Source organism: Pipistrellus kuhlii, unplaced genomic scaffold, assembly GCF_014108245.1.
Source record: "Pipistrellus kuhlii isolate mPipKuh1 unplaced genomic scaffold, mPipKuh1.p scaffold_m20_p_15, whole genome shotgun sequence".
Lineage (NCBI taxonomy): Eukaryota > Metazoa > Chordata > Mammalia > Chiroptera > Vespertilionidae > Pipistrellus > Pipistrellus kuhlii.
In genome coordinates this window covers 29,137,902-29,161,110 of record NW_023425460.1, presented here as the reverse complement: position 1 = coordinate 29,161,110, position 23,209 = coordinate 29,137,902, and the positions used below count along the sequence as shown (strand labels likewise).

At 45.9% G+C, this 23,209-nt stretch overlaps 1 protein-coding gene across 1 annotated transcript in view; it reads left to right on the top strand.

Moving 5' to 3' along the window:
* Positions 1 to 516: 516 nt before the first annotated feature.
* Positions 517 to 23,209, top strand: part of PIK3AP1 (phosphoinositide-3-kinase adaptor protein 1) — a 90,554-nt gene continuing 67,861 nt past the window's right edge. Inside the window, exons 1-2 of the mRNA XM_036438715.2 lie at positions 517 to 647; positions 6,543 to 6,959. Of these exons, the coding sequence (XP_036294608.1) occupies positions 635 to 647; positions 6,543 to 6,959 (430 nt within the window). The 5' untranslated portion in view covers positions 517 to 634. The remainder of the gene's footprint in view (positions 648 to 6,542; positions 6,960 to 23,209) is intronic.

Below are 23,209 nucleotides of genomic sequence, written 5' to 3'. Positions count from 1 at the left end.
CCGGGCCAGGTGCCAGGGAAGGTGCCTCTTCCCCTTCCTGCCCCCTCCCCTTTCCTGCCGGGGCAGCGAGCGGCTGGGGATGGGGACCAAGCCCCTGGGGATGGGGAGGTAGCTGTCTTAGCCAGCTGCGCCCCTCACCCCCCACCTGCTCCCCACCCCGCTAGAGGTCACCGGGGCCCTGCAGGGAGTTCCCCCTCGCCCTCCCCCTCCGCCCTCAGCACCCCTCCATCTAGGGCTGCTGATCTTAGAGACAAGATCGGGCTGATGTCAAGGGGAGTGGGTGCACGTGGTAGAAAGCCCCCGGCCTCTTCCCTCCCCGAGTGATGGGGGGCCGGCTGGCGGCCGGGACCCGGACTCTCACTTCCCCTCCGCAACCGCCCGCGGGGGTGCAGGTGCCGGCCGGCCCGCAGGCGCCGGGGCGGGCCCTGGGGACACGCCCTCGGGGAGCCGGGGCTGCCGGCCCGGAGGGAGGAAGCGGCAGAGCCGCGGCCGGTGCAGAGCAGCCGGCACCCCGGCACCCCGGCCCCCCGGCCCCCCGGCACCCCGTCCGGCCCGCCCGCGTCCAGGGACCCAGGCCCGGCCCGGCCCCCGCCCCGCGCCCTCGGCCAGCCGGGCTCAGAGCGGCGCCGGCGGCATGGCAGCCTCAGGTGCGTAGGCTGGGCATGGGGTGCCCTCTCTCCTCCTCCTCCTCCTCCTCCTCCTCCTCCTCCTCCTCCTCGCGCTCCCTGGACCCCCGCAGCCCTCTGAGCACTGGGGGGGGGGGGGGGGGGGAGGCCCTCTGTGGGGCAGGACCTGTGTTCTTTCTGTTCTTGTCCCCTGTTCCCTGTCGCCAGCCGCCCACCCCGACTGTCTTCTCCCGTCCCCCGTCCCCCTTCCCAGCGGGTTGCGTGAGTCTTTGCAGCCCTTGCCGGACCCTCCACTGTCCTGTCCCCACCGGCTAAGCCTGCTTCGCTCCCTCTGCACCAGCTCTCGGACCCTCGGAGGGTCGTTTCCCCTGTTCGTCCAACTCTGCGTGCGAACCCGGAGTCGGAGCCGAAAGAAGGCAGAGAGCGGACTCGTCAGCGCCGGCGAAGCGCTCCTCGGGCCGATAGGGGGCGCCCAGGCAGCCCCGGGTCCGCACCCGGAGATCTCGGGCGGGCCGGGGCCACCAGCTCGCTTTGCTTTTCGTCTGGAATTTCGATGGGAACCTAGAGACACCATTCCTTTAGCTTTACTTTTCCTATGTCCTCTGCAGGAGTTTGAAGAAAGGGGACCACTGGGTATCTATCCATCCAAAGGTGATGGGGTCCTCTGGGTTGATGGGGTGTGTACACTCGGCCAGTCACGCACTCACCGCGGTTTAGTATGAAACATGTGATCATGATGAGAGTAGAGACCGCTGATGAGCGCTCACAATGCACGTGGAGGGATAATATGCACCTACCTATGTTCTCACATGGGGCCCAGGACACGCCCGGTCTCTGCTCCTGAGGTCATAGTCTTGTGGAGGAAAGCGTAAACAAAGAATTACTAGATGAGAGAATGACAGGTACCGTGTTTGCGAGTGTGTTTACTCGTGTTTTCCTTGCTCATCGTATGATGTTTTGGTAGAGATAACGGGTGAACACGGGATGTAAAAGCCTCTTGAAAGATAAAATCAGGCTGGCCAGGAGGAGGCGCTGCGCTTGGAGGATATGGGCAGATGCTAGACGCCCTGAGATCTAGCTTTCCGGGGGCGCTTCCGAAACCGGGGTAGGAAAGGCCAGTGGTGACAGTTCTCTTGGCTTTGGCAAGACGGGCTTCCTACGTGAGGGCGGGAGGAAAGGTCGCTGACCGCCTCCTGCCTCCCTAGCCAGGCTCTGAAAGTCAAGAAGCTGCATTGCGAACAAGGAACCCTTGCTAACAGAAGGTTCATAGACTACACACTCCGTTTGAAAGCTGAAGCAGAGTTATCTGGAGGGAATTCGTTCATACAACACATACTTACTGCCTGCTGTTCCTAGGCACTGTTCTAGCTGTCAAGTATATATTCAGTAAGCGAAACAGACAGAAGCGATGTCCCCATGCAGCTATGGAGTAGTCGGGAAAGGCAGACAAGACACTTAGTAAGGAAAAGACATGATAGGAGAAGTGCATGGGAAAACAATGGACAGGAGTAGAGGGGGTGGGGTTATCATTTTAAATGAGGCAGCTAGGTTAGTCTTCATAAACATTTGAGCAAACACCTGGAGTGTGAGTGTGGGGTGTGTGTGTGTGTGGGGGGCGGGCACTGGGGGGAGAGTACTCCAGGTAGAGAACAGTAAATGGGTGTATGTGGTGTATTGAAGGAGCAGTTTGCCAGAGTAGGTGGGTGATTGGGGAGAAGCAGGAGATGAGGTGAGTGAGGTGCCCTCCTCCTCCTCCTCCTCCTCCTCCTCCTCCTCCTCCTTCTTCTTCTTCAAATATATTTTATTGATTTTTTACAGAGAGGAAGGGAGAGGGATAGAGAGTTAGAAACATCAATGAGAGAGAAACATTGATCAGCTGCCTCCTGCACACTTTCCACCGGGAATGTGCCCGCAACCAAGGTACATGCCCTTGCCCGGAATTGAACCTGGGTGGGACCTTTCAGTTCGCAGGCCGAAGCTCTGTCCACTGAGCCAAACCGGTCCTGGCGGTGCCCGTCTCCTTCTATGGCTGGGAACAGGCCCTGGGCTGGTGGGCCTAGGAAACAAAGGGCAGGCATGGGGGAGGGGCAGAGGAGGCTGAAGAAGCCGCCCTTAGTGCGCTCCCTGTGTGCATCCTGCACGTGAGTGTGGCGAAGGGGCTAGAGGGCAAGAGGGCGTGCTCCCATTCTGGTGGGAACTCAAAGCCAGTGGCCAACCCTGGGGTTTACGGGCCCTGTAGTGGCTTCCGTAGATCTCTATGATGGTCGGAAGCGACTGCATCCTCTGTGGAGAGGTGCTGCAAATGGGAGTTGGGTCTCTGGTGCCCCCTGAAGTCTGGAGATACAGTGACCCATGGTGGCAGCTCACAGTGGTGAGAGTATCTCTTGCCAAGATGCTGTCATCCAGGCCACTCTTCCATGTTGTCTTCTTCCTCTCCCCCTTCTTCTCTTCTTCCTCCCCTTCTCCTACTCTTCCTCTTTCTCCCCCTCCTTCTCCTTTTCCTTCTCACGTTAAACAGCTTAATTGAGACATAATTCACATACAATACAATCCATGCATTTAATGTGTATAATTCAGTGGTTTTTAATATCTTCACACATATGCCCAACATATCACCACAGTCCATTTCAGAACATTTTCATCACCTCAAAATGAAACGTGTTCTGTTTCAGCTATCACTCACCCCCTTGCTTCCCTCTTTCGCCCCATTCCCAGGTTCTACTCTCGGTCTCCATAGAATTCCCTACTCAGGACTTTCATATAAACGGGATCATGAAATGTGGTGACTGGCTTCTTTCAGGTAGCATAATAATTTCTAGGTTCATCCAGGTTTAACAGGCATCGTCAGTACCACATTCCTTTTCATGGCTGACTCATGTGGTTTCCTTAAATTTCCTTCTACCTACGGGTAATCATTAGTCTTTTGTTTTTGAAAGGCATATTTGCTTGTTGAAATCAAGGAAGATCTTGGCTCTGGGTCCTTGGCATCTGATGGCATCTCTTGTATTTGCACATGAGAGGAGAAGGAAGCCACACATAACTTTCCCTAGTGGCCAGGTGTGGCTGATAAAGACTAGAATTGTTTTCTCCGCGCGTCCTCTTCAGACCTTTGAAGAAAGCTCTCCTATCTCTTCCTGCTTATCTTCTCTCCAGATCCTTCTGCCATCCTTGTACTGATAGGAAAACAGGGCTTGAAGGAACCTTTAATTTTTCCATCTGATCCTTGAGGTCCCCAACTCCTAACAAGTTTCTAAACTTGAAATCTTCAAAGTCTGAAAACTCCTCACCTGAACAATGTCCCAATCTCTCCCTATCCCGGTCATCTTCCCTCTGTCACCTCCCTTTTCAGTGCAGCTTCAAACATGGGGCTCCAGGACAGATGCATCATGTGCCAGTGTCACCTACAGATTAGAGAAATAGTCTGGGCTGGGTATTTTGAGAAGCACTTCCTCTTTGTTCTCTTCTCAGGTGGATTCTGAATCTTTTAAAGGAACCTCTCAGTCACTGTGTTTCTTACCACCACTCCTTCCTATTGCCACCAGCCAGCCCCTGCTCTTCTGCTTGCCTTCCTAGCTCCTTCTATAGCCAAAGCTGTTCCTTAAGCTCGACAGAGACCTTTTCCAGTCTAGCATTTATGACCCCTTGTTGGTTCAAGTATTTCTTTTAATAACAAGAGAGAGAGAGAGAGAGAGAGAGAGAGAGAGAGAGAGAGAGAGGGAATTGATGTAGCATATTTGAAGAAGTGACTTATGGTTAAAGGAAGGGAATTATTCTTGAAGATAGGGGCGCCCCCTATGGGAGACAGAGTTGCTTACAAGGTATTTAGACCTTGGCCATTGCTCAGCATGTTATGGAGGGACTTTTAACTTTCACTTTGACACACACCCCCCCCCCCCCCCCTTCCCCGCTTTCAATTTCAGCAGCAGAGCAAAATCCAGGACAGCGATTGAGTCCGTTGTCCTCATTTACATCGAGGCAAAATTTGCTTAGATTTAGTCTGTTGGTCGGAAGTCACGCTACAAGTTGGTGGTGACCAAATAGGTTGTGATATTAACTGGTCCGAGGCAGTGACCACTTCCTTCTCAAGCACTTTTGCTCAAGGGGGGAGGGAGTGTGAGGAGGAGGGGAAGGGGGTCAAATTTAACACCAGACCACCTGGAATGGGACATTTTAAATATGTCTATTTGTGTGAAGATACTAAAAACCTTGTTTCATTAGAAGAGGCTAATCCTACAAGGGTCTTTTATTTCAACTGTATATTTAAATTTTTATTTTAGATGTTTAGATGTTTTAGATTTTATAGAAAAACTGTGAAGATAGTAGAGAGTTCCTGGATACTCCACACTCAGTTCCTGCTGTCATTAACATTTATTTATTTATTTATTTATTTATTTATTTATTTAAAAATATATTTTATTTATTTTTTACAGAGATGAATGGAGAGAGATAGAGAGTTAGAAACACCGATGAGAGAGAAACATCGATCAGCTGCCTCCTGCACACCCCCTACTGGGGATGTGCGTGCAACCAAGGTACATGCCCTTGCCCGGAATCAAACCTGGGACCTTTCAGTCCGCGCAGGCTGATGCTCTATCCACTGAGCCAAACTGGTTTTGGCTGTTATTAACATTTAAACTTTCCTTGATGACAAGAGGTCTTTAATGAACCACAGGTTTGGTGATGTCTGTTAACAGAGAGGCAGGGAGTGGTGAGGCGGGATCCAGGGTGAAGTGAGTACTTATTTCCTCAGAGGCCTAGAACTTGTCAATCTTAAACCTGCTGTTTTGCATTTGGGTCACTGTCTCCTCATAAAAATAGCATGAATGGCTCAGGGCCACAGGGTCAGGGCTCCGTAGTCACTGGTTTCCTGCTCATCAATTAGTGCTCCAGGAGCCATACTACCTTCTTTTTTTTTTTTTTTTTTTTTTTTTTTTTTTTTTTTTTAATTGGAATTGAGAGAGAAATATGGATTTGTTGTTTCACTTCCTTGTGCCTCCATTGGTTGCTTCTTGTATGTGCCTGATGGAGGACCGAGCCTTCAACCTCGGCGCATTGAAATGATGCTCTAGGCCCACCACTGTCTTCTTAAGGGAGCTTCTTACACTCTAGGAAATCTCTTCTTTACTCTTCTTCACTTCCTTGCCATCACTTGCCAACCCCATTGGGACATTGCCAATGGCTTCTTCATCACTAATATATGAAACCACAGCCTTTCTGAGATCTTATTCTCTTAACCCATTTAGTCTTGGCTCTGTGACTGATTACTGAGTGTGAATGTAAGTAATTCCCTTCATCTTCACAGCTGAAGTGTTTTTTGTTTGTTTATTTGTTTGTTTGTTTGTTTTACCTGTGAAAGAGGCATTTGGACCAAGTGATCCCCCCAAAACACTCTCCCCCCTCCCCCCCCACATTAGTTAAATCCTTACCTAGGGACATTTTTTTTTTTTTTTTTTTTTTTTTTACTGATTTTAGAGTGAGGAAGGGAGAGAGAGAGAGAGAGAGAGATGAGAGAAACATCAATTGGTTGCCTCTCAGATGCGCCCCAACTGAGGACTGAACCCACAACCTAGGTATGTGCCCTTTTGGTGCATGAAATGATGCTCCAACCAACTGAGCCACCCTGGCCAGGGCCCCCAAAGCCCTTCTTCACTCCATCCTGTACTGTACCGGCCATGAGGGGAGGGTATGCCAGCAGAAGCAATAGCTAATGCAAGCATCTGGCGTGGCATTGTATGTTTGGGCAAAAACAGAGTCTGGAATAGTTGTGACACCAACTGTACGTAGGAAAAGAAGCCAAACAGGTCCACTGGCGATAAACAGGGGTAAACTCTGGGTGCTCGGCTCTCCATCTGGATGGTGTATCTTGCAGGTCCTGGGACGCAGGCGTATTAACCTAAGTGCCTTGTTCTCGCTCAGGGGTGTTCGGAAGGTGTGACATTCTCCTGGTCTACAGCCCGGATGCCGAGGAATGGTGCCAGTACCTCCAGGACCTCTTCCTGTCCAGCCGGCAGATCCGGGGCCAGAAGACGCTGACTTACCGGCTGGGCCCCAACACTTTCTTCTCCGCCGAGGACCTGACCTTCTTCCTCAGCACGCGCTGCATCGTGGTGCTGCTGTCGGCCGAGCTGGTGCAGCACTTCGGCCGGCCAGCCCAGCTGCCGCTGCTGCAGAGAGCCTTCCACCCGCCGCAGCGCATGGTCCGGCTGCTCTGCGGCGTGCAGAACTGCAAGGAGTTCCTGGACTTCTTTCCCGAGTGGGCACACTGGCAGGAGCTCACCTGTGACGACGAGCCCGAGACGTATTTGGCAGCTGTGAAGAGGGCCATTTCTGAAGGTAGGGGTCTCTCTCCTCTGAGTACAGATGGGGTGGGGCGCTCAGTCGGTTGGGGTATTGTCCAGTACACAAAAAAGATTGCACGTTCAGTTCCTGGTCGGGGTGTGTACAGAGACAGTGATTGATGTTTCTCCCTCACACCCATGCTTCTCTCTCTTCCTTGCTCTCTCTTCCTCGCTCTCTTCTTCTTCTCTCTCTCTCTCTCTCTCTCTCTCTCTCTCTCTCTCTCTCTCTCTCTCTCTCTCTCTCTCCCTCCCTCTCTCTCTTTCTTCCTCTCTCTCTTTCTCTTTCCCTCTCTCCCTCTGTCCCTCTATCTTTTCCTCTCTCTAAAATCAATAAAACATACCCCAGGGTGAGAGTTTAATAAAACACACAGTAACGCAGGCCCTAGGCATTTCAGAGGAGACACTGTCACATCGACAGCCGTTTATATTAGAGTGACCCTGGGCCTCACTCTGCTAAGAGCCCCCATTGTGCTTACTGGGGTAGAGCAGCCTGTCCCTGGGATGGGGTAATGATAGGATCGGTCACTTGGACCGAAGGCGAGGAAGATGCAACTTTCCCCGGGATTCTGCGCTAGGACAAAAGCCTGTTGGAATGTCCTATGCCTTGGAAGATGCAGGACACAGGTTCCAGCCTAGGAGAGGGCCGTGGGGTGGGGGGCTGAGACCTAGTTTGGTGGGAGTGTGAGGAACAAGACTGCCAACCTTCCTGCTTGCCAGCCATTTCCGTTTTACCATCACATGACTGTAGGGTTTTTGTTGAAAAGGTACCACTTTTGGATAACATATTTATAGGGCAACAACCCTCCGTTTCCCGCCAGCCTAGCTTCTGTGTTTTTTTGCCCTGTTTCTTCTTGTAAAATGGGAAAATTCCGATCCTCTCTGCCCTGACTTGAGGGCCCCAGGAAGTGTAACATACACTCTGATGAGCGGTAACGGAAGATACACTTTTGGATGAATACATGTCACAGCCTTTCTTCCTCATTTTGTTTTCCATTCTTGCCTCACCGAGGGCTATGAGCAGGCTGTGTTCTCAGGCTTCTGTTCTCAGAAGATCTTGTGAACCTGATGCCAACCAAGAAACTTATGGAGTGATGTAACTATGTTCAGTTATCCCGGGTGGGACTTGGGCATTAATTTAACTCATCCTCCCCTATCTCATTTAGTGAACCAAATTAAGAATTCACAAATTTTTGTTGACAGTAAAAAGTTAATACTGTAGCCTGGCTGGGGTGGCTCAGTGGTTGAATGTCGATCTATGAAGCAGATGGTCATGGTTCAATTCCTGGTCAGGGCACAAGCCCAGGTTGCAGGCTCGATTCCCAGTGTGGAGATGCAGGAGGCAGTCAATCAATGATTCTCTCTCATCACTGATTTTCTCTCTCTCTCTCTCCTTCTACCTCCCTCTTTGTATTTAAATTTTAAAAAGTTAATACTGTATAACTCCTTAGATGCTTTTATATCAGGAATAGGTTGCTTTAAATCGATAAATACAAGCAGGTCATGGAACACAGTGGGACCCAGCTCATTTTGTCACATAAATGACTAGTGTTAGCCTAAAGATCTCACCTGAGATGCTTGGGATCTGGATTAGCAATTTTTCCTGGGTTTGCTTATTTTTATTTCAGGAGGACACCTTGATAGAGAAAGCACACGATTCATTCTTGCTTGGTTACACTTCATTGATTTGAGAGAGTTGTGATCTGCCTAAATTTACAAAGAAGTGAGACACAACTGGTTATTTCTGAGGATTAGCTTATGTCACTGCAATGGTTCATTTTTACTTTAGATGGGTTGGCCACTGGGACCCACCAACCCGTCTATCAGGGCTCTCTGGATGAAATATCACTATATCGGCACCTCATGCTCTATGTTCTAACTGCTTTTTTTTAAAATCCTTACAGTGGTGTTATTTTTAAAAATTTGGATTTATAAAATATTGTTTGGATCGCTCACTTGGGCAGCATATATACTAAAATATTGTTTGGATGCATCCAATGTTTAGATGCCCAGATAAACTGATTGCCTGTATTTTACTTTTTACTTACAACTCTGGCTCAGTCTAAGTGTTTAGTTTCAAGTGTTTCAGAAAGGATGAAGTGTTTCCCAGCGGGAGAGCAAAGAAACTTTTATCAGAAAGTCGATTTTAATGGGAGAGGAAAATAAGCTGCTTAGCAGAAAATCTCTGCAGCTCAGTATCAATGGATACATCGGAACAAGTGGGATTCTAGGCAACAGAGGAGGAAGGATGTCTCATGGCTCCAGTGTAACTTGGTATTAGATTTGTAAATTTGGGGGTTTGAGGTCTCTGTAGGTAACAGGATGGCTTGGATTTGCTTTTGGGATCTCCATAGCCATTGCCCTGGGTCAGCCCAGTTATGCACAATAGCTCTGATTTTTATGCTAGACAAGCTTTCTTTTAAAAAAAATTTTTTTAAAAATTGATTTCAGAGAGAAAGAGAGAGAGATAGAAACATCAATGATGAGAAATGAACATTGATTGGCTGCCTCCTGCAGGTCCTCCCACTGGGGATCGAGCCTGCAACCTGGGCATGTGCCCTGACCAGGAGTCGAACCGTGACCTCCAGGTTCATAGGTCAATGCTCAACCATTGAGCCACACCTGGCTGGGCCAGACAAGCTTTCTTAACAAACTTAAGAGTCTGGCAGTGTAGCAAAAAGACCTTTGAACTGCGATAGAGGCACTCCATTGCCTTGCTCTGCTACTAGCGAGATGGCTAATACTGGGCAAGTCACTCAGCTGCTTTGGGTTTCACTTTCCTTTTCTGTAAGAGACGGAATTAGACTTGACCTAAGACATTTTCCATGGCTTATAGTCTACAACTCTCCTAGGCCCGAGAGTCTCAAACATTTTTGAAGCATCACCTTGCCTTATTTCACACCTGCTTTGATTCCCCAAAAGCTTCAGGCTAAAAGAATGATTAAGGATAGTATTATCCCAGACACTGGAAGTCTGGCACAATTATATCCTTGGTTATAATTGTGATAGTTTATTTTCATACTCCTCTTGTACCGTGAGGTTTTCCTAAGATATCCTAAAATAAAAGCAAAAAATAAAAATTTCATCTATCCCACTACGATAAGCTGCCCCAGGCCTATGAGAAATAAATACCTGAAACTTGTTTCTTTGACTTTGTGCACTTAAAAAAAAAATCCCAGTGGGAAATATAATGAAAACTTGATAATGGGGATAAACTACTGGAGGGCCAATAATCATGAGGTTACTGATTGTAGGGTTATTGAAAGCTACGGGGAGACAAATTTCAGGAAAGCTTGGTATCAATTTGAGCATGCAGAGATGGAGTGGTTGGCCTTTGGAGATGGTGAAACTCCCAGAATATCTATATTTACATTATTTCTTAATTTTGAGATATTTTGTGAAAAAAACATGACTACTTAATAAGATATTCACTGAGACCATTTAACATGTAGGATAAATTTTAGACCATTTAAAATTTAAAATAAGGCTTCAAGATCAATAGCGTTAGCCCAACTGGCATTTCTCAGTGGTTGAGCATCAACCTATGAACCATGAGGTCATGGTTTGATCCCCAGTGTGGGCATGCAGGAGGCAGTCAATCAATAATTCTCTGATCATTGATATTTCTATCTCTCTCTCCCTCTCTGAAATCAATAAAAAAATAAATATCCTTTTAAAAAGCTTTAGGTAATAGAGCTGGTAAAGGAGATAGTTATTCCAGAAACTTAGGTTCAATGCAGTTACAGGTCATCAATGATACTTTTTCTTACTGCTGTGTTATGTAAATAAATCTTTCTCAGGAGGCCCTGGGATTTTTTTTTTTTTAATAAATATTGCTCAGATTATTACAATTGTTTCTCCGCCTCCTCCCCTCCATAGCTCCCTTCCACCTGGTTCCCGCCACCCCCCCCCCCCCCCCCCCCCCCGCCCTTACCTCTCCCTCCTGGGATCTTGAACTGTGCATATTCTGACTCTGTAGGTCTGGGTGGGGCCCAAGATCCTGCATTTCTGACAAGCAGCCAGGTGATGCTGATGCCGCTGGTCAGGGGTCCCCATCGAGCAAAGTTCTAAGCCACGTTCCCTTGACCAGGTCAGCGGTCATGCACCTCTGTTATGCAAGAACCATTTTCTCACTTTTCTGGAAATGGAGGCATCATCCCATCACGGCGACTCCCGGATGCCCATCAATGTCAGAATAAAAGTAGGCCAGTGTTGGTGCTTTAGCCAACAGATTTCAGTGGAGAGCTCTTAAATTCTCTTCCTATGCCCCTACTCACAGTCCATGAGCTAGCTCTGGCAGATTTTCATCTCCTAGTTTCCCAGATGTAAGTAAGTAGTCCTGCTATTGGAGTGGAGGTGTATTTTCATTACTGTCCTTACAGCTTCTTCATTTAATAGGCCTGTTGTTCATACTTACTATTTCACTAAAAATGTTTTAGAGGTTTTGTTTCCCACCCCATCTTTTTCCAAATGTATCAGCTACCTTAAAATTGAGCAGATGTTTTAATTAGACACTTCAGTGTGTTGGAGCAGCCAATTTATTTCTTAAGATCTTCACCTGCGAAATGATGGGTTGGACCAGATGATTTAGAAGGACGCTTCCAGCCCCAGTGCCGGAATATATTATTATAAGTTTTCTAAGCAACTTACCTAGGACTTTTCACGGATGCAGTTTAGTTCCAAAATGTCTGCAGGGATATATATCCAGGGCCTAAAAGACTGTATTGTTGTTCTGAAACTTTGGACTTGTTGGGTGATTATTTTAAAAGAAGGAAGTGAGAAAAACTCAGTTACAGAACAGAAATTATTTCCTCTTTACTGGAACTCTATTCTTTGCTGCAAATCTCACTGGAATACAAAAATAGATTCGTGAGCCTGTGTGGGAAAGGACTTGGTGGGCGATATTGGGTTTTATTTCAAAAGTTCTCATCATTGTGTGTGTTTGTCTGTGTGGAGGGGGAGAGGAGCACTATACCGGATTCTCCTAATATGATTCAGAGATCTCACCTGCTTCTTCATATGATTTCATTTCTCTTTGCCTCCTCCACCCTTCTCATACCTTTTGTGCGTCAGAAGTTCTGATATTACCCCAAATCATGATTACTTTGCCCCACATCTGGCCTTCCTTTGTTGATATTAATGTTCTAAAATTCTAACTGGAATTTAAAAGAAAAACCACTGAGATATTTAAACATGCTTTCAGCTAATCCATGGGCTCCAAAATCTTTCCCTACATTTGAAAAAAAACATTTTTTTTTCTGAAATAAAGTGATGTATGTTCATCATAATGTTTAAAAAAAAAAGATACATTTAGGTTATTTTCCCTTTTAAGTAACGTTGCATTAAAACTTCATGTAACTTGTTGATTTCCTCCCCACCATATCTCTGTAGTCTCCCAGAGACAGGTTTTCCCACCTGCTCTGTACCTCCCCTCCCCATTTAACCTGAATCCATGGCTCCCCTTACGACAGTTTTTTTGTTGTTGCCGTTTATTTCGCCTTTTCATTCCCTTTATGCCTAAGTCAATTATTCAAATTTGTAGTGTCTCTCGCAAAGTTCCTCCTTGTGGAGAACAGCCCTGCACCCATCCTTCCCTTTGTGGATAGACTCATATCAGATAAATGCTTGACTGATGGCCACTATGAGTCATGGACACGGCTTATGCATTTATCCCCCCCACATCTGAGTGGGTAGATGGCTTGACCACCGTTCCACAGAAGAGGAAACTGAGGTTCAGAGAGGTTAAATGACTAGAATAAAGACTGGGAACAGTTCACTTCGGAACCTCAGGTCTTCCGACTCTAGGTTCCACTCGGCCTTGCTTTCCTCTGTCTCCTCTCCCCATGCTCCTCTTCCTCATGGAGATAAGAAAGTTGAAGAAACCTCATGGATTGAGAAAGGATGAGGGAAAATCACGTTTCTTTACACCCCAGGTTCCCACGTCAGGCTGGGCATTGGCCTTGCCCGGCACTTTAAAATGCAGGTGCCTGGGCCCCACTCCGGACTCACTGAACCAGAATCCTGGGGGGGGGGGGGGGGTGTCCCAGGAATATGAACTTCAGAGAGCCTCCACAGTTGGTTCTGCTGGGTAGTCGTGCTCTTGGCTCTGCTCTGTGCCTGCTGTCCCGTCCATGGTGTTCTGGTTGGATGAGGCAGCAGCAGCTCAGGCCCTGTGGGCTGTTGCGATGCAGGTCACGGGGCACTGGTCCCAAGGTTTCAGAGCTCGGCCATGGCACAACTCCCTTTCACGTCACAGGCAGCAGCCCTTAAAGAGGGGAAGAGGGCCAGACCCTCACAGCAAAGGGGAAGTCATTGCGCCCTCCTTGCTCTCCTAGGTGTGGTGGCCCTGCTGATGGTAAGTCATTGACTTCTGGGGCTTCTGCGCTGGCGCCTTGCAGAGCCTGAGGGGAGACTCTGACCTGGGGCCACTTGAAATGGACCATTTTTGTTCTGCTGGCCTCCTGCCTCGAAGCTGTGGGTTGTCGGGTCTGCTTTTTCTCTGTGGTGGGTTAGTCTGCAGTGGGTTAGTCTGCAGTGGGCTCCTCAAGATCCCTCCCCACTCCCCATCCCCCCACCCTGCTAAAGGGTGCTTTCTTCACGCAATCTTCCCTTTTGAAATGATCTTTGATTTGGGGAAGCAGATGCCCAACGGAGATGGTGCAATCCGTCCTGGTGTCACGAAAATGCTGCAGTGTGCCCAAGAGTCCTTCGGACTCCCCTTGCCGGGTACCCTGATCGCCTTGTAAAATAAGATACCTCCCCTCTGCTAGCTGTGCCCTAAACCGTCAGCAAGGATGAATGCCCAGGATAGATTTTTGTGCCGATGGAACTTTTCCCTTGAGGCCTGAGAGGCCCCCAGGATTATAAACTTCCCACAAGGCCATGAGCCCCAGGCGTCATAGTGAAATTGGCCGCTCTGCTGCCTGGTCAGCCATCCAGAGAGAGCCTTCTCCTCTTGGTTTGCTGGTCTGTCTGTGGTCCCTCAAGGACAGTGTCTTCAGGTCCCTTTGTCAGCTTTGCCGGTGAGATGCAGTGGAAAGGGGTGATGAATGCCGAAGTTTCCACCCGTGTGAGAATCTCAAGTCTGCACCTATCCTGACCCAAGTTTTCGAACATGTGCCGGCATCGAAATGTAAGCAATAGGAATTTAATCCGTTAGTTCCATGCCCTGTTGTCTCAGTATTTTCTGCATCTGGCTTCTCCTGGGACTGTTGCTAGAAGAGAATACTGAAACTTTGGAGGGACCGGAGATCTATTTTCCCATTTCAAAGCCCTTTATAGACATTATTGTGTTTGGTCCATGCAATTTTCCTAAAAGGCAGATACCACCCCCAATTTAAAGATGACGAAAACAAGGCCTCGCCATGTTCAATGACTTATCCAAGGTCACGGAGCTGCTTTTACATTAGAGCTAGGATCTGGGCCAGGGCCTCCTGCCTTGCAGTCTGAGGCCTAGTTATAGCCTTATCTAGACACCACAGACACCCTTTCACATGGTACATGTTTGTTGAGCATTTACTATTCTCAGGGCCCTGTACTAGGTGCTGGGATAGATCAGAGAAAGACAGATATAGTCACTGCCGTAATAGTATCTATACTCCAGACCAGGGCTATAAAAAAATGTATAATGTGAGCCACACATGAAATTTAAAGTTTTCTAGTAGCTGCACTAAAAAAAAAGAAAAAGAAAAACAAACAGGTGTATTAACTTTAAAAACATGGTTTCTTAACCCAATATATTTAAAATATTCTCATTTTAACATATAATCAATATAAGAATTATTAATGAGATATTTTACATCCTATAAAAAAACTAAGTCTTTGAAATCTGGTGTGTAGTTAAACTGAAAGAACACATTTCAAATATTTAATAGTCATGCATGGCCAGTGGCTATCATACTAGACAGTGTGGATCAAGAAGGATGCTGTGTGTTTCTTCACTTTGGTTTGGAAATTATTCCCAGAATCTACTAGTGTTAATAACCAGGGTCCCTCCCTTTCTCTCTCTCTCTCTCTCTCTCTCTCTCTCTCTCTCTCTCTCTCTCTCTAAAAAAAAAAAAAAAAAAAGACGACGACGAAGAAGAAGAAGAAGAAGAAGAAGAAGAAGAAGAAGAATGCTTACTTTTTAGAAAATTGGGGCCATGTCATTTGATATATTAAATGTCATGTGTAAAAATATGCCTATCCCAGTTTCTTCATTCATTCGTTTATTTGGCAGTCAGTCATTCAGAAAGTACTGAATGAGCATCTGCCAGGTGCTGGTCTGTATCTTTTCCTTTTTCTCTTTCTCTTTATCTCTCTCTTTTTCTTTCCTTTTCTCACTAATTTTCTTTTTGCTACTTTCCATCCCTGTACTTCCCCTTTCTCTGTCCCTTTGTCCAGAAATACAGTGTCAGTTAAGAGCAATTTAACTTTTATTAACAACAGGGTTTCTGTCCTTGAAGTGACCAGTTAATCATCTGAACTAGTGAGATTGAGCTTCTGGCAATCAATTTGAAGACAGAATCAAACCAGGGTGCTCATAACACACACACACACACACACACACACACACACACACACACACAACTTTTTAAAGTTACATGTGTGTGTGCGTATGTGTAACTTTTCTCCTGAAAGAATGCACAAAACATTGTTGGTAGTGGTTGCTTTTGGGTGAATGAAGGATATTTTGAACTTTTTGTTTTAGACATTTCTCCATTGGTTTAATTTTTCTACTGTGTTCATGTTTACCTTCAGTTAGGGCTTTTAAAAGAGAAAAAATGTTGGTGTCCTGGGGGATTTTATGGATCTAGAGGAAGAAGCTGGGCTTCTTCCTCTAACTAATCTACCCAACTAATCTGAGTAGGTCAAGCTTCAGGTTAAGTTACGTGTGAAAACTCCTGAGTCTTCTTGACTTCATTAGGCTGCTCTTCTGTGTGAGGGGAAGTGACGTGGTGCTGGTATGTGTTATTGCTTTAATATCTGTACTGTCACTGACTGGGTGTGGGTTAATGATTCAAAGAGAGTACAGTTACATATCTTTGAGACGTGTTTACTCTTGTCAAATCAGATTTGAATTGATGTCTTCTTAGGTTATTACACCCTTTATGACAAATAGTAAGAGAATATGGGTGTATATTTCATGGACTCTGACACTAACTAGTTTGCCACCTTGGGCAAGTCATTTGGCCACCCTGGATCAGTTCTTATCCTTTTAAAAATGCTCAGAAGAGCACACGTTAACATCTCAAACCTTTACAGCCATGAAGTTGCATGATTTTAACTGTGTGATTTTTACATAACTTACTTATGTTGCTGGGTCTCAGTCTGAGAGTTTTCAAAATCCCATGAATATATAGTATATTATTTCAGCTAACAAGTTATCTTTCACAACAGCATTTTAAACAGGAGCTTTAATGACATAAACATAACTTTCTGTTTATGGACTTAGCCCAAGTGCAGTCTTATTATCTGTGTGAGAAGGAAAGAATTCATGTATTTAATGTTTTACACATACCGTTTGTTGTGGTCTACATGTAGATTTATGAATGTGGGCTCATACATAGGAAGGTAATGGGGGCAGGGAATGGGAGCAAATATGCATGACAAAGTGGGTCTGTTAATTTCCCTACGATTACAAGATGTTTTGACAGCTTTCAGTTTGTTTCCAGTGCCATTCACATGACTGAGAGTATGTCTGAGATGACCGAGGAAATAGGATGACTTATGCTGTGACTGACTTTTTAGCTGCCCGTTAGAGAAATCACTAAAACCACTGTTGGCTTGTCAGATGGCCTGATGAGCAGAAAACTTCCTAATTTAGCCAGTTTGGTAAAAATGACACATAAACACTAGCCAGTTGGTTTCCCAAGACACAGAAAACATATTTCCTATGGTGGAAGAAAACATTTGGCAACTAGTTCATTTTCACCGTGTTTATGTTTTTAAAGGAAATGCTGGTCTTGCCCTAGACAGGTAGCTCAGTTGGTTAGAGCATCACTCCGATACACCAAGGTTGTGGGTTCGATTCCCAGTCAGGGCACATACAAGAATCAAACAAACAATGCTGGTTTCTACTACCTAGTAAATTAGGGATGGGTGGTTGACTAGATGGGTGGGTACATTCATGGGTGGCTGTCCATCTTCCTTACACTCGAGCCCATTTTGAATGTCCCAGTTGGAGGAAAATATTTTCCCCCCATGAGCATCCTCCTTAGGGGCCTGCACTGCTAGTGCCATTTGGAGCATCAGTTTCCGTGTCTTGTGGTCACATAGTCAGGATGTGACTAAACAGAAACTCTCCAAGTTAATCCAGAGTGCATCTTTTTCACTATCTCCATACTTAAAAATACCAGATAGGACAGTCTGTCCCACAAAAGAATCAGATATGCCTTTTCAGAAGCTAGTTAACCATTGGACTCGTTAACTCCATGGGGCTATGGGAGTCTATTGAGGAGCAGAGGTTAAACTGAGTGTGTCCTTTCTGAAGGAGAATATTGAACCGAAGACATCACTGGAGTTAGAGGAGACCTCTGCAATTGGCTTTCTTGGTTCAGGAATTCGTTGGTACCTTCCCCCCCCCCCCCCCCCTGAGTTTATGCCTTCTGCTGGTGTGTATCTTCTCTGTGACTCTTACAAGGTTAGATCCATACTAAGTTCTCATTAGAAAGAATACTGGTTGAATGTGCATATTTTGTCTGCCAAATTGCCAGTTTCGCAATCAGACCGCTGGCTTTCTCTCTCTGACATCTGATAACACAGGAAATAGAGGGGAGGATGATGATGAAATGAAAATGCTCTACTTTTAAATTGGGCTAATATAAGCTTCCTTTTATACATACAGCTAATGTTTGAGGCTGTGGCTAAAGTTAAAGCTTGCAGGTAGAAGAATATTAGCATTAACTGTTCTTATTTATTTACTGACTTATTTTTGAGCATGTGAAATGTGAGGAAACATTTATGTGGCAAGATGTGCATTTGTCATTCCAAATGAAGTTAACCTGTTAATCATTCTGAAATAGAGTCCCCCTTTCATTTTATAAGACTTCCTGAGTATTATTTCTCAAAGCCTCCGACTGTCATTATGGATTTTTGTGTTATGTTTTTCAGGAAAAATGGAATGCCAAGATAACCATACAGTAATTTGGTGGCCTAAATGTTTATTTTGTAGTCACTTAGAACTCAGAGTCCCATAGGTTATAGAAATCCTTCAACATCCTGCCTTCCAGGGTGTACATGTGATTAAAACTTGCCTGAACTATGGAAACTATCCAGCTTTCGAGTCCCTGATTGGAAAACAGAGTCTGGAGCCACTAGTCAACAAGGTGGAAATACAGAAAATAATATGGCTGCCAGAGATGGAAGCTGCTAATGTGGGTTCAGAGCCCCAGACTTCATTCCATCAAGCAGAGAAGTGAGGGAAGGAACATCCTGGCACATCTGTAACCTGATGCTTTTGGTAGACTAGTTGGGAAGCTTTGTCACTGATGGTGGAATCCTAGTCAAAACAATCTCAGCAGGCTGAAATGCTAACCCCAATTCAACATATGACATTTAACAAGTCTAAGGATTTATTTGCAATTAGAACCCAAGCTTTACCCCTCAGCCCCCCAAAACAAAACAAACCCAACCACACAGTTGTAGAAGAGAAAAGGGGAAGCTCTGGCTCTCACAGTTTATGTGAAAAAGAGCTGGGGGTTTGAGGGGCCCACATGCTCAGTATGAATCAGCAAGGAAGCATGACTGCTCTAAGATGGAATCTTGAAATACCCTTCTGAGCAAGGGCCAGACTAAAGGAAGCGACAGCCCTTTTTTGTTTTTATTAATCCTCACTCGAGGATATTCTTTTCATTACTTTTAGATAGAGTGGAAGGAAGGAAGGGAGGGAGGGAGATATGGAGAAAGAGAGAGAGAGATAGAGATATAGATAGATAGATAGATAGATAGATAGATAGATAGAGAGAGAGAGAGGCGTCAATGTGAGACTCATGGATGGGTTGCCTCCCATAGGCACCCTCATTGGGGCTGGGGATTGAACCTGCAACCCAGGTATGTGCCCTAGACTGGGACTTGAATCCATGACCCTTCACTGCTTGAACTGATGCTCTAACCATTGAGAACAATGACCAGGGTGTGACAGCCCTTTTTGTATTGTACACAGACTCTAGTTTCCCATCTGAAATAGCTGTTGCCAGAAGATTGGGGGAATGGAGATTAGCTGAAAGGGTTGGGAAGGGGGACAGATAAACCAGAGCTATCTCCATTTGAGGCCTGCTTAGAAAGGAGAGGGTATTACTCTAGACTTGTTGGTTTTTAACGAGAGAACCCCCGCTAGGGCAAAAGGGGAATTAACCAAACGATGGAGCAGGCAGGAGTGCAGTTGGTCCTCAGAGATAACCTGGAATCAAGGACTTGAACTTCATAAGATTGCCTCACCACCCCTCTTTTTTGTGTCTCTCTGCATGTAGGTGTCATTCTCTGGTAAGTCAGATCCAAAAAGGAGAATTACAGGCCTTACAAGCTGACACCTCACTCGTTTCAATTCCAGCTCCAGAGAGGAATAAATAACTGTTCTCTCTGGTCTAATTAGTTAAACCTGGGTAAGGTGCCTAACTCTAGGCCAGTTAACTGTGGCCAGGGGATTGGCCCATGTTGATAGCCTGGGGTGTGAGATGTCTAAAAACTTGGCATCTTCCATTCAAACCACTTGGCGTGAGTGGGAGATCAACGATTTTCCCAAAGGGAGAACTGCTATTCTGTTTTTGTCAAACAATGCAAAAGGCAACTGCCACAATGAGGGGTCTGGAAACATGCCTGTGTCTGAGGAATGGGAGAAATAACTGCTCCTGAGGATAAAAGAAATAAATAATAGAAGAAATAGCAGAAACATATAATTTTGGGCTAGAGTGGAACTGAGGCTCAGCATTATCAAGTGATTTGCCCAAAGGCACCCAGCTGGTCATGACAAAAGGCCAGGCCTCTAACTCTGAACTCAGAGTTTCATCCCTATACTTTATTGTCTTCATCAAGAAGAAAATACATACCAAGGAAAGCCATGATAATTATCTTCAAACCTTTGGAAATAAGAATGGTGTTGTTTGATGATGCTCTGAAAGGCAGGTTAGGATTCATGGACAGTAATACTTGACAAGCAGAATTCTACTAGAAAGGAAGAAGTTAACCTCTGTGATGCCGTAACAATGGAAAGGCTGCCTCAGGAGGTAGTGGCCAGAGGCCCCAGTCATTGGAAGCCTTCAGGTTAAAGTTGGATGAACATCTGCCAATGATACTGTAGAGGGGATCCCTAAAGTCTCTTCCAACTGAGAAGTTTTGAAAAATAAAATCCTGGACATGGTTGCTTTTCACTGTTTTTCTTCCACCAGTTATAGAATTGGTTTACAGTGATAAATGCCGTGCTAACCATTTTATAATAACGATCTCATTTAATCTTAACCTACAAGATAAATACTGTTATTATCTCTACTAGAGGCTGGGTGCACAAAATTGGTGCCCATGTAGGGTCACTAGGCCTGGCCAGTGATTAGGGCTCATTAGGTCGTCTGCCTCCCCGCCTCCCTGACTCCTCCTTCCCTCACTCCCTCAGTGCCCCACCGCAGCCACTGGTTGCCCGTTCCCTGGTGGTCAGAGCAAGTGATTGAATTCCTGGTTTCCTGGTTGAACTCCCGAGGGGACACTTCGCATATTATCCTTCCTTTTATATATATAGATTTTGCAGGTGAGGCACAGAAATAGTAAGCTACTTTCCCAATTGCTTGTGGAAATTTCAGGTCTGCTCCCAAGCCTCTACTCTTAACCACTGAATTCAGTGGCTACTTAAAAAATATTTGTTTCCAGTCCCATTTGTACAAAGTCTCTACCAGGTGTTCTCAAAATGGGATCCTCACAAAACCTTCATCAGAACCATATATTTTTGTTTTGGTTGAAGAACCAAATATTTTGAACCTCATATTTTAGTAAATACTCATGTTTCTCATGAATAATTGAACCCCGCCCCCCCTCCCCCAACAATATTCATGTCCTGGGCTCTCCCAGTTACTTAATGAACCAGACTGTCTGGTGGTACGGATTGGGTATATGTATTTTTTTTTTCTTTCAATGGAGGTCAGCTTTTATTGGCTGTGTTACAAAGAGCTAGTTTAGTCAAGAAGACCAAAGCCCATGTCATCATCAGACTCCTCCGATTCTTCTTTCTCTGCTTCCACTTTCTTCTCCTCAGCGGGGGCAGCAGCGGTGGAGAGGGCACGGCTCCTGCCGGCGCAGCACTAGCTGCAGGTCTACATTGCAGGTGAGACTCCCAATGCTGACATTGGCCAGGGCCTTTCCAAACAAGCCTGGCCGGAAAGATTCACCATTTACACCAGCTGCTTTAACGAGGGCATTGACCTTATCCTCCGTCACCGTCCCTTCACAGTGGCGAGTAGATGTGGGCGAGCTCCCAGACGGAGGCCATGGTGAGGGTGAATGCTGGGCGAGTGCTGCCGGGAGGGAGCAGTGCTAGTCGCCGGAGGAAGTGAGGGCCTCACCCCAACGTGGCCTTAGCTTTTTCGGAAGAGCGAGCACCTTACTGGCAGCTGGGGAAAGGGGGCATATGAATTTTTTAACAGGCACCCTAGGTGATTCTAATGGGCACTAAAGTTTTAGAATTGGCCCATTGGGAAGGTTAGAGGGAAGATCAGATACTAAAAAGCCTCCTACGTATCTAAGCTGTTAGACTGCTCTGAAGGCCATGGGGAGACATCGAAGGGCTGAAAGTCAGGGTTAACATGATCAGAATTGATTTTTTTTTTTTTTACAGTAAGTTCAGTCTGGTGACTAAGTGGGCAGGACGGAAGGCTATTTGTGTCTTGCAGGGTGATGTGGGCCTGACCTCAACAGAGGCAGTGAGAACGGAGAGGAAGAGACACTTTGCAGAAATAAAAAGCAAGCAGAACCACAGGACTTGGTGCTAGATTGTGAGGTGGAGAAACAGGACACAGCTTAGTGGGTGAGTTCAGTCCATAAGAATGGAAGATGCCTCCTATGGGACTGGCATGCAAATAGAAGTGAGAAAAAAGCACTTCCAATGGGGTGGCCAGTTGAAAACTTCATGGAGGAGATGGCACCGGAGTAGAGGGTTGGCTTTCTGAGACATTGGTGTGAATGGGAGGGAATGATGCCCCAGGATGAGGGAATACCCTAGGCAAGATAGAAGGGTAGAAAAACCACAGAATGCACTTTAATTGGAGCTAAGAAGTGGTTGGGGAGGGAGAGTGAGGAGGGATTATAAAGATCAACTTGAGTCAGTGGGATAAGGACCTTTAGCAGAATAAAGATCTTGTCCCCAATGAATACTAGTCTTAGCAGAGTGCTCACTTTGTAAGTTACATAAATGCTTAATCACTAGGTTGTACACCTGAAATGAATGTAATATTGTATGTTAATTATAATTGGAAAATCAAAATTTAAAAAAATATATATATATTTTATTGATTTTTTTTTTTTTTTTTTTTTTTTACAGAGAGGAAGGGAGAGAGATAGAGAGCCAGAAACGTCGATGAGAGAGAAACATCGACCAGCTGCCTCCTGCACACCCCCCCACCGGGGATGTGCCCACAACCAACGTACATGCTTTTGACTGGAATCGAACCCAGGACCTTTCAGTCCGCAGACCGACGCTCTACCACTGAGCCAAACTGGTTTCAGCTAAAAAAAAATTTTTAAAGAGCTTTGTCTCTCTTATCTCAGAGGGCTTTTTATTGGTTGGGGCAACAATATGACCAAAATGGCTTTTGGAGAAACTGTTCCAGCCCAGTGACAGGGCTGACCCTAGTTTATTTTGATTTTTTAAAAATATTTTTATTGATTTCAGAGAGGAAGAGAGAGGGAGAGAGAGATAGAAGTATCAATGATGAGAGAGGATCATCAATCAGCAACACCCCCTACTGGGGATCGAGCCTGCAACTCAGGCATGTGCCCTTGGCCAGAATCGAATCTGGGACCCTCAGTCTGCAGGCCGACGCTCTATCCACTGAGCCAAACTGGCTACAGCTGACCCTAGTTTTTGAGGCAACCTTTTCCCCAACGTCAGTTGGACTTGGAGCTGAATGCATTTAGATCCTGCGTACGTGAGAAAAGACATTTTCTGATCTAAATTTCCATAGGCTAGTGTATTTTGTTAAGATAGCATCAAATGCTTAGTTCCTCTGACATATCCTTGCCCTTTGATTCTTATCACAGTCCCCCTTTACTATCAGTAGTTGTTCACCC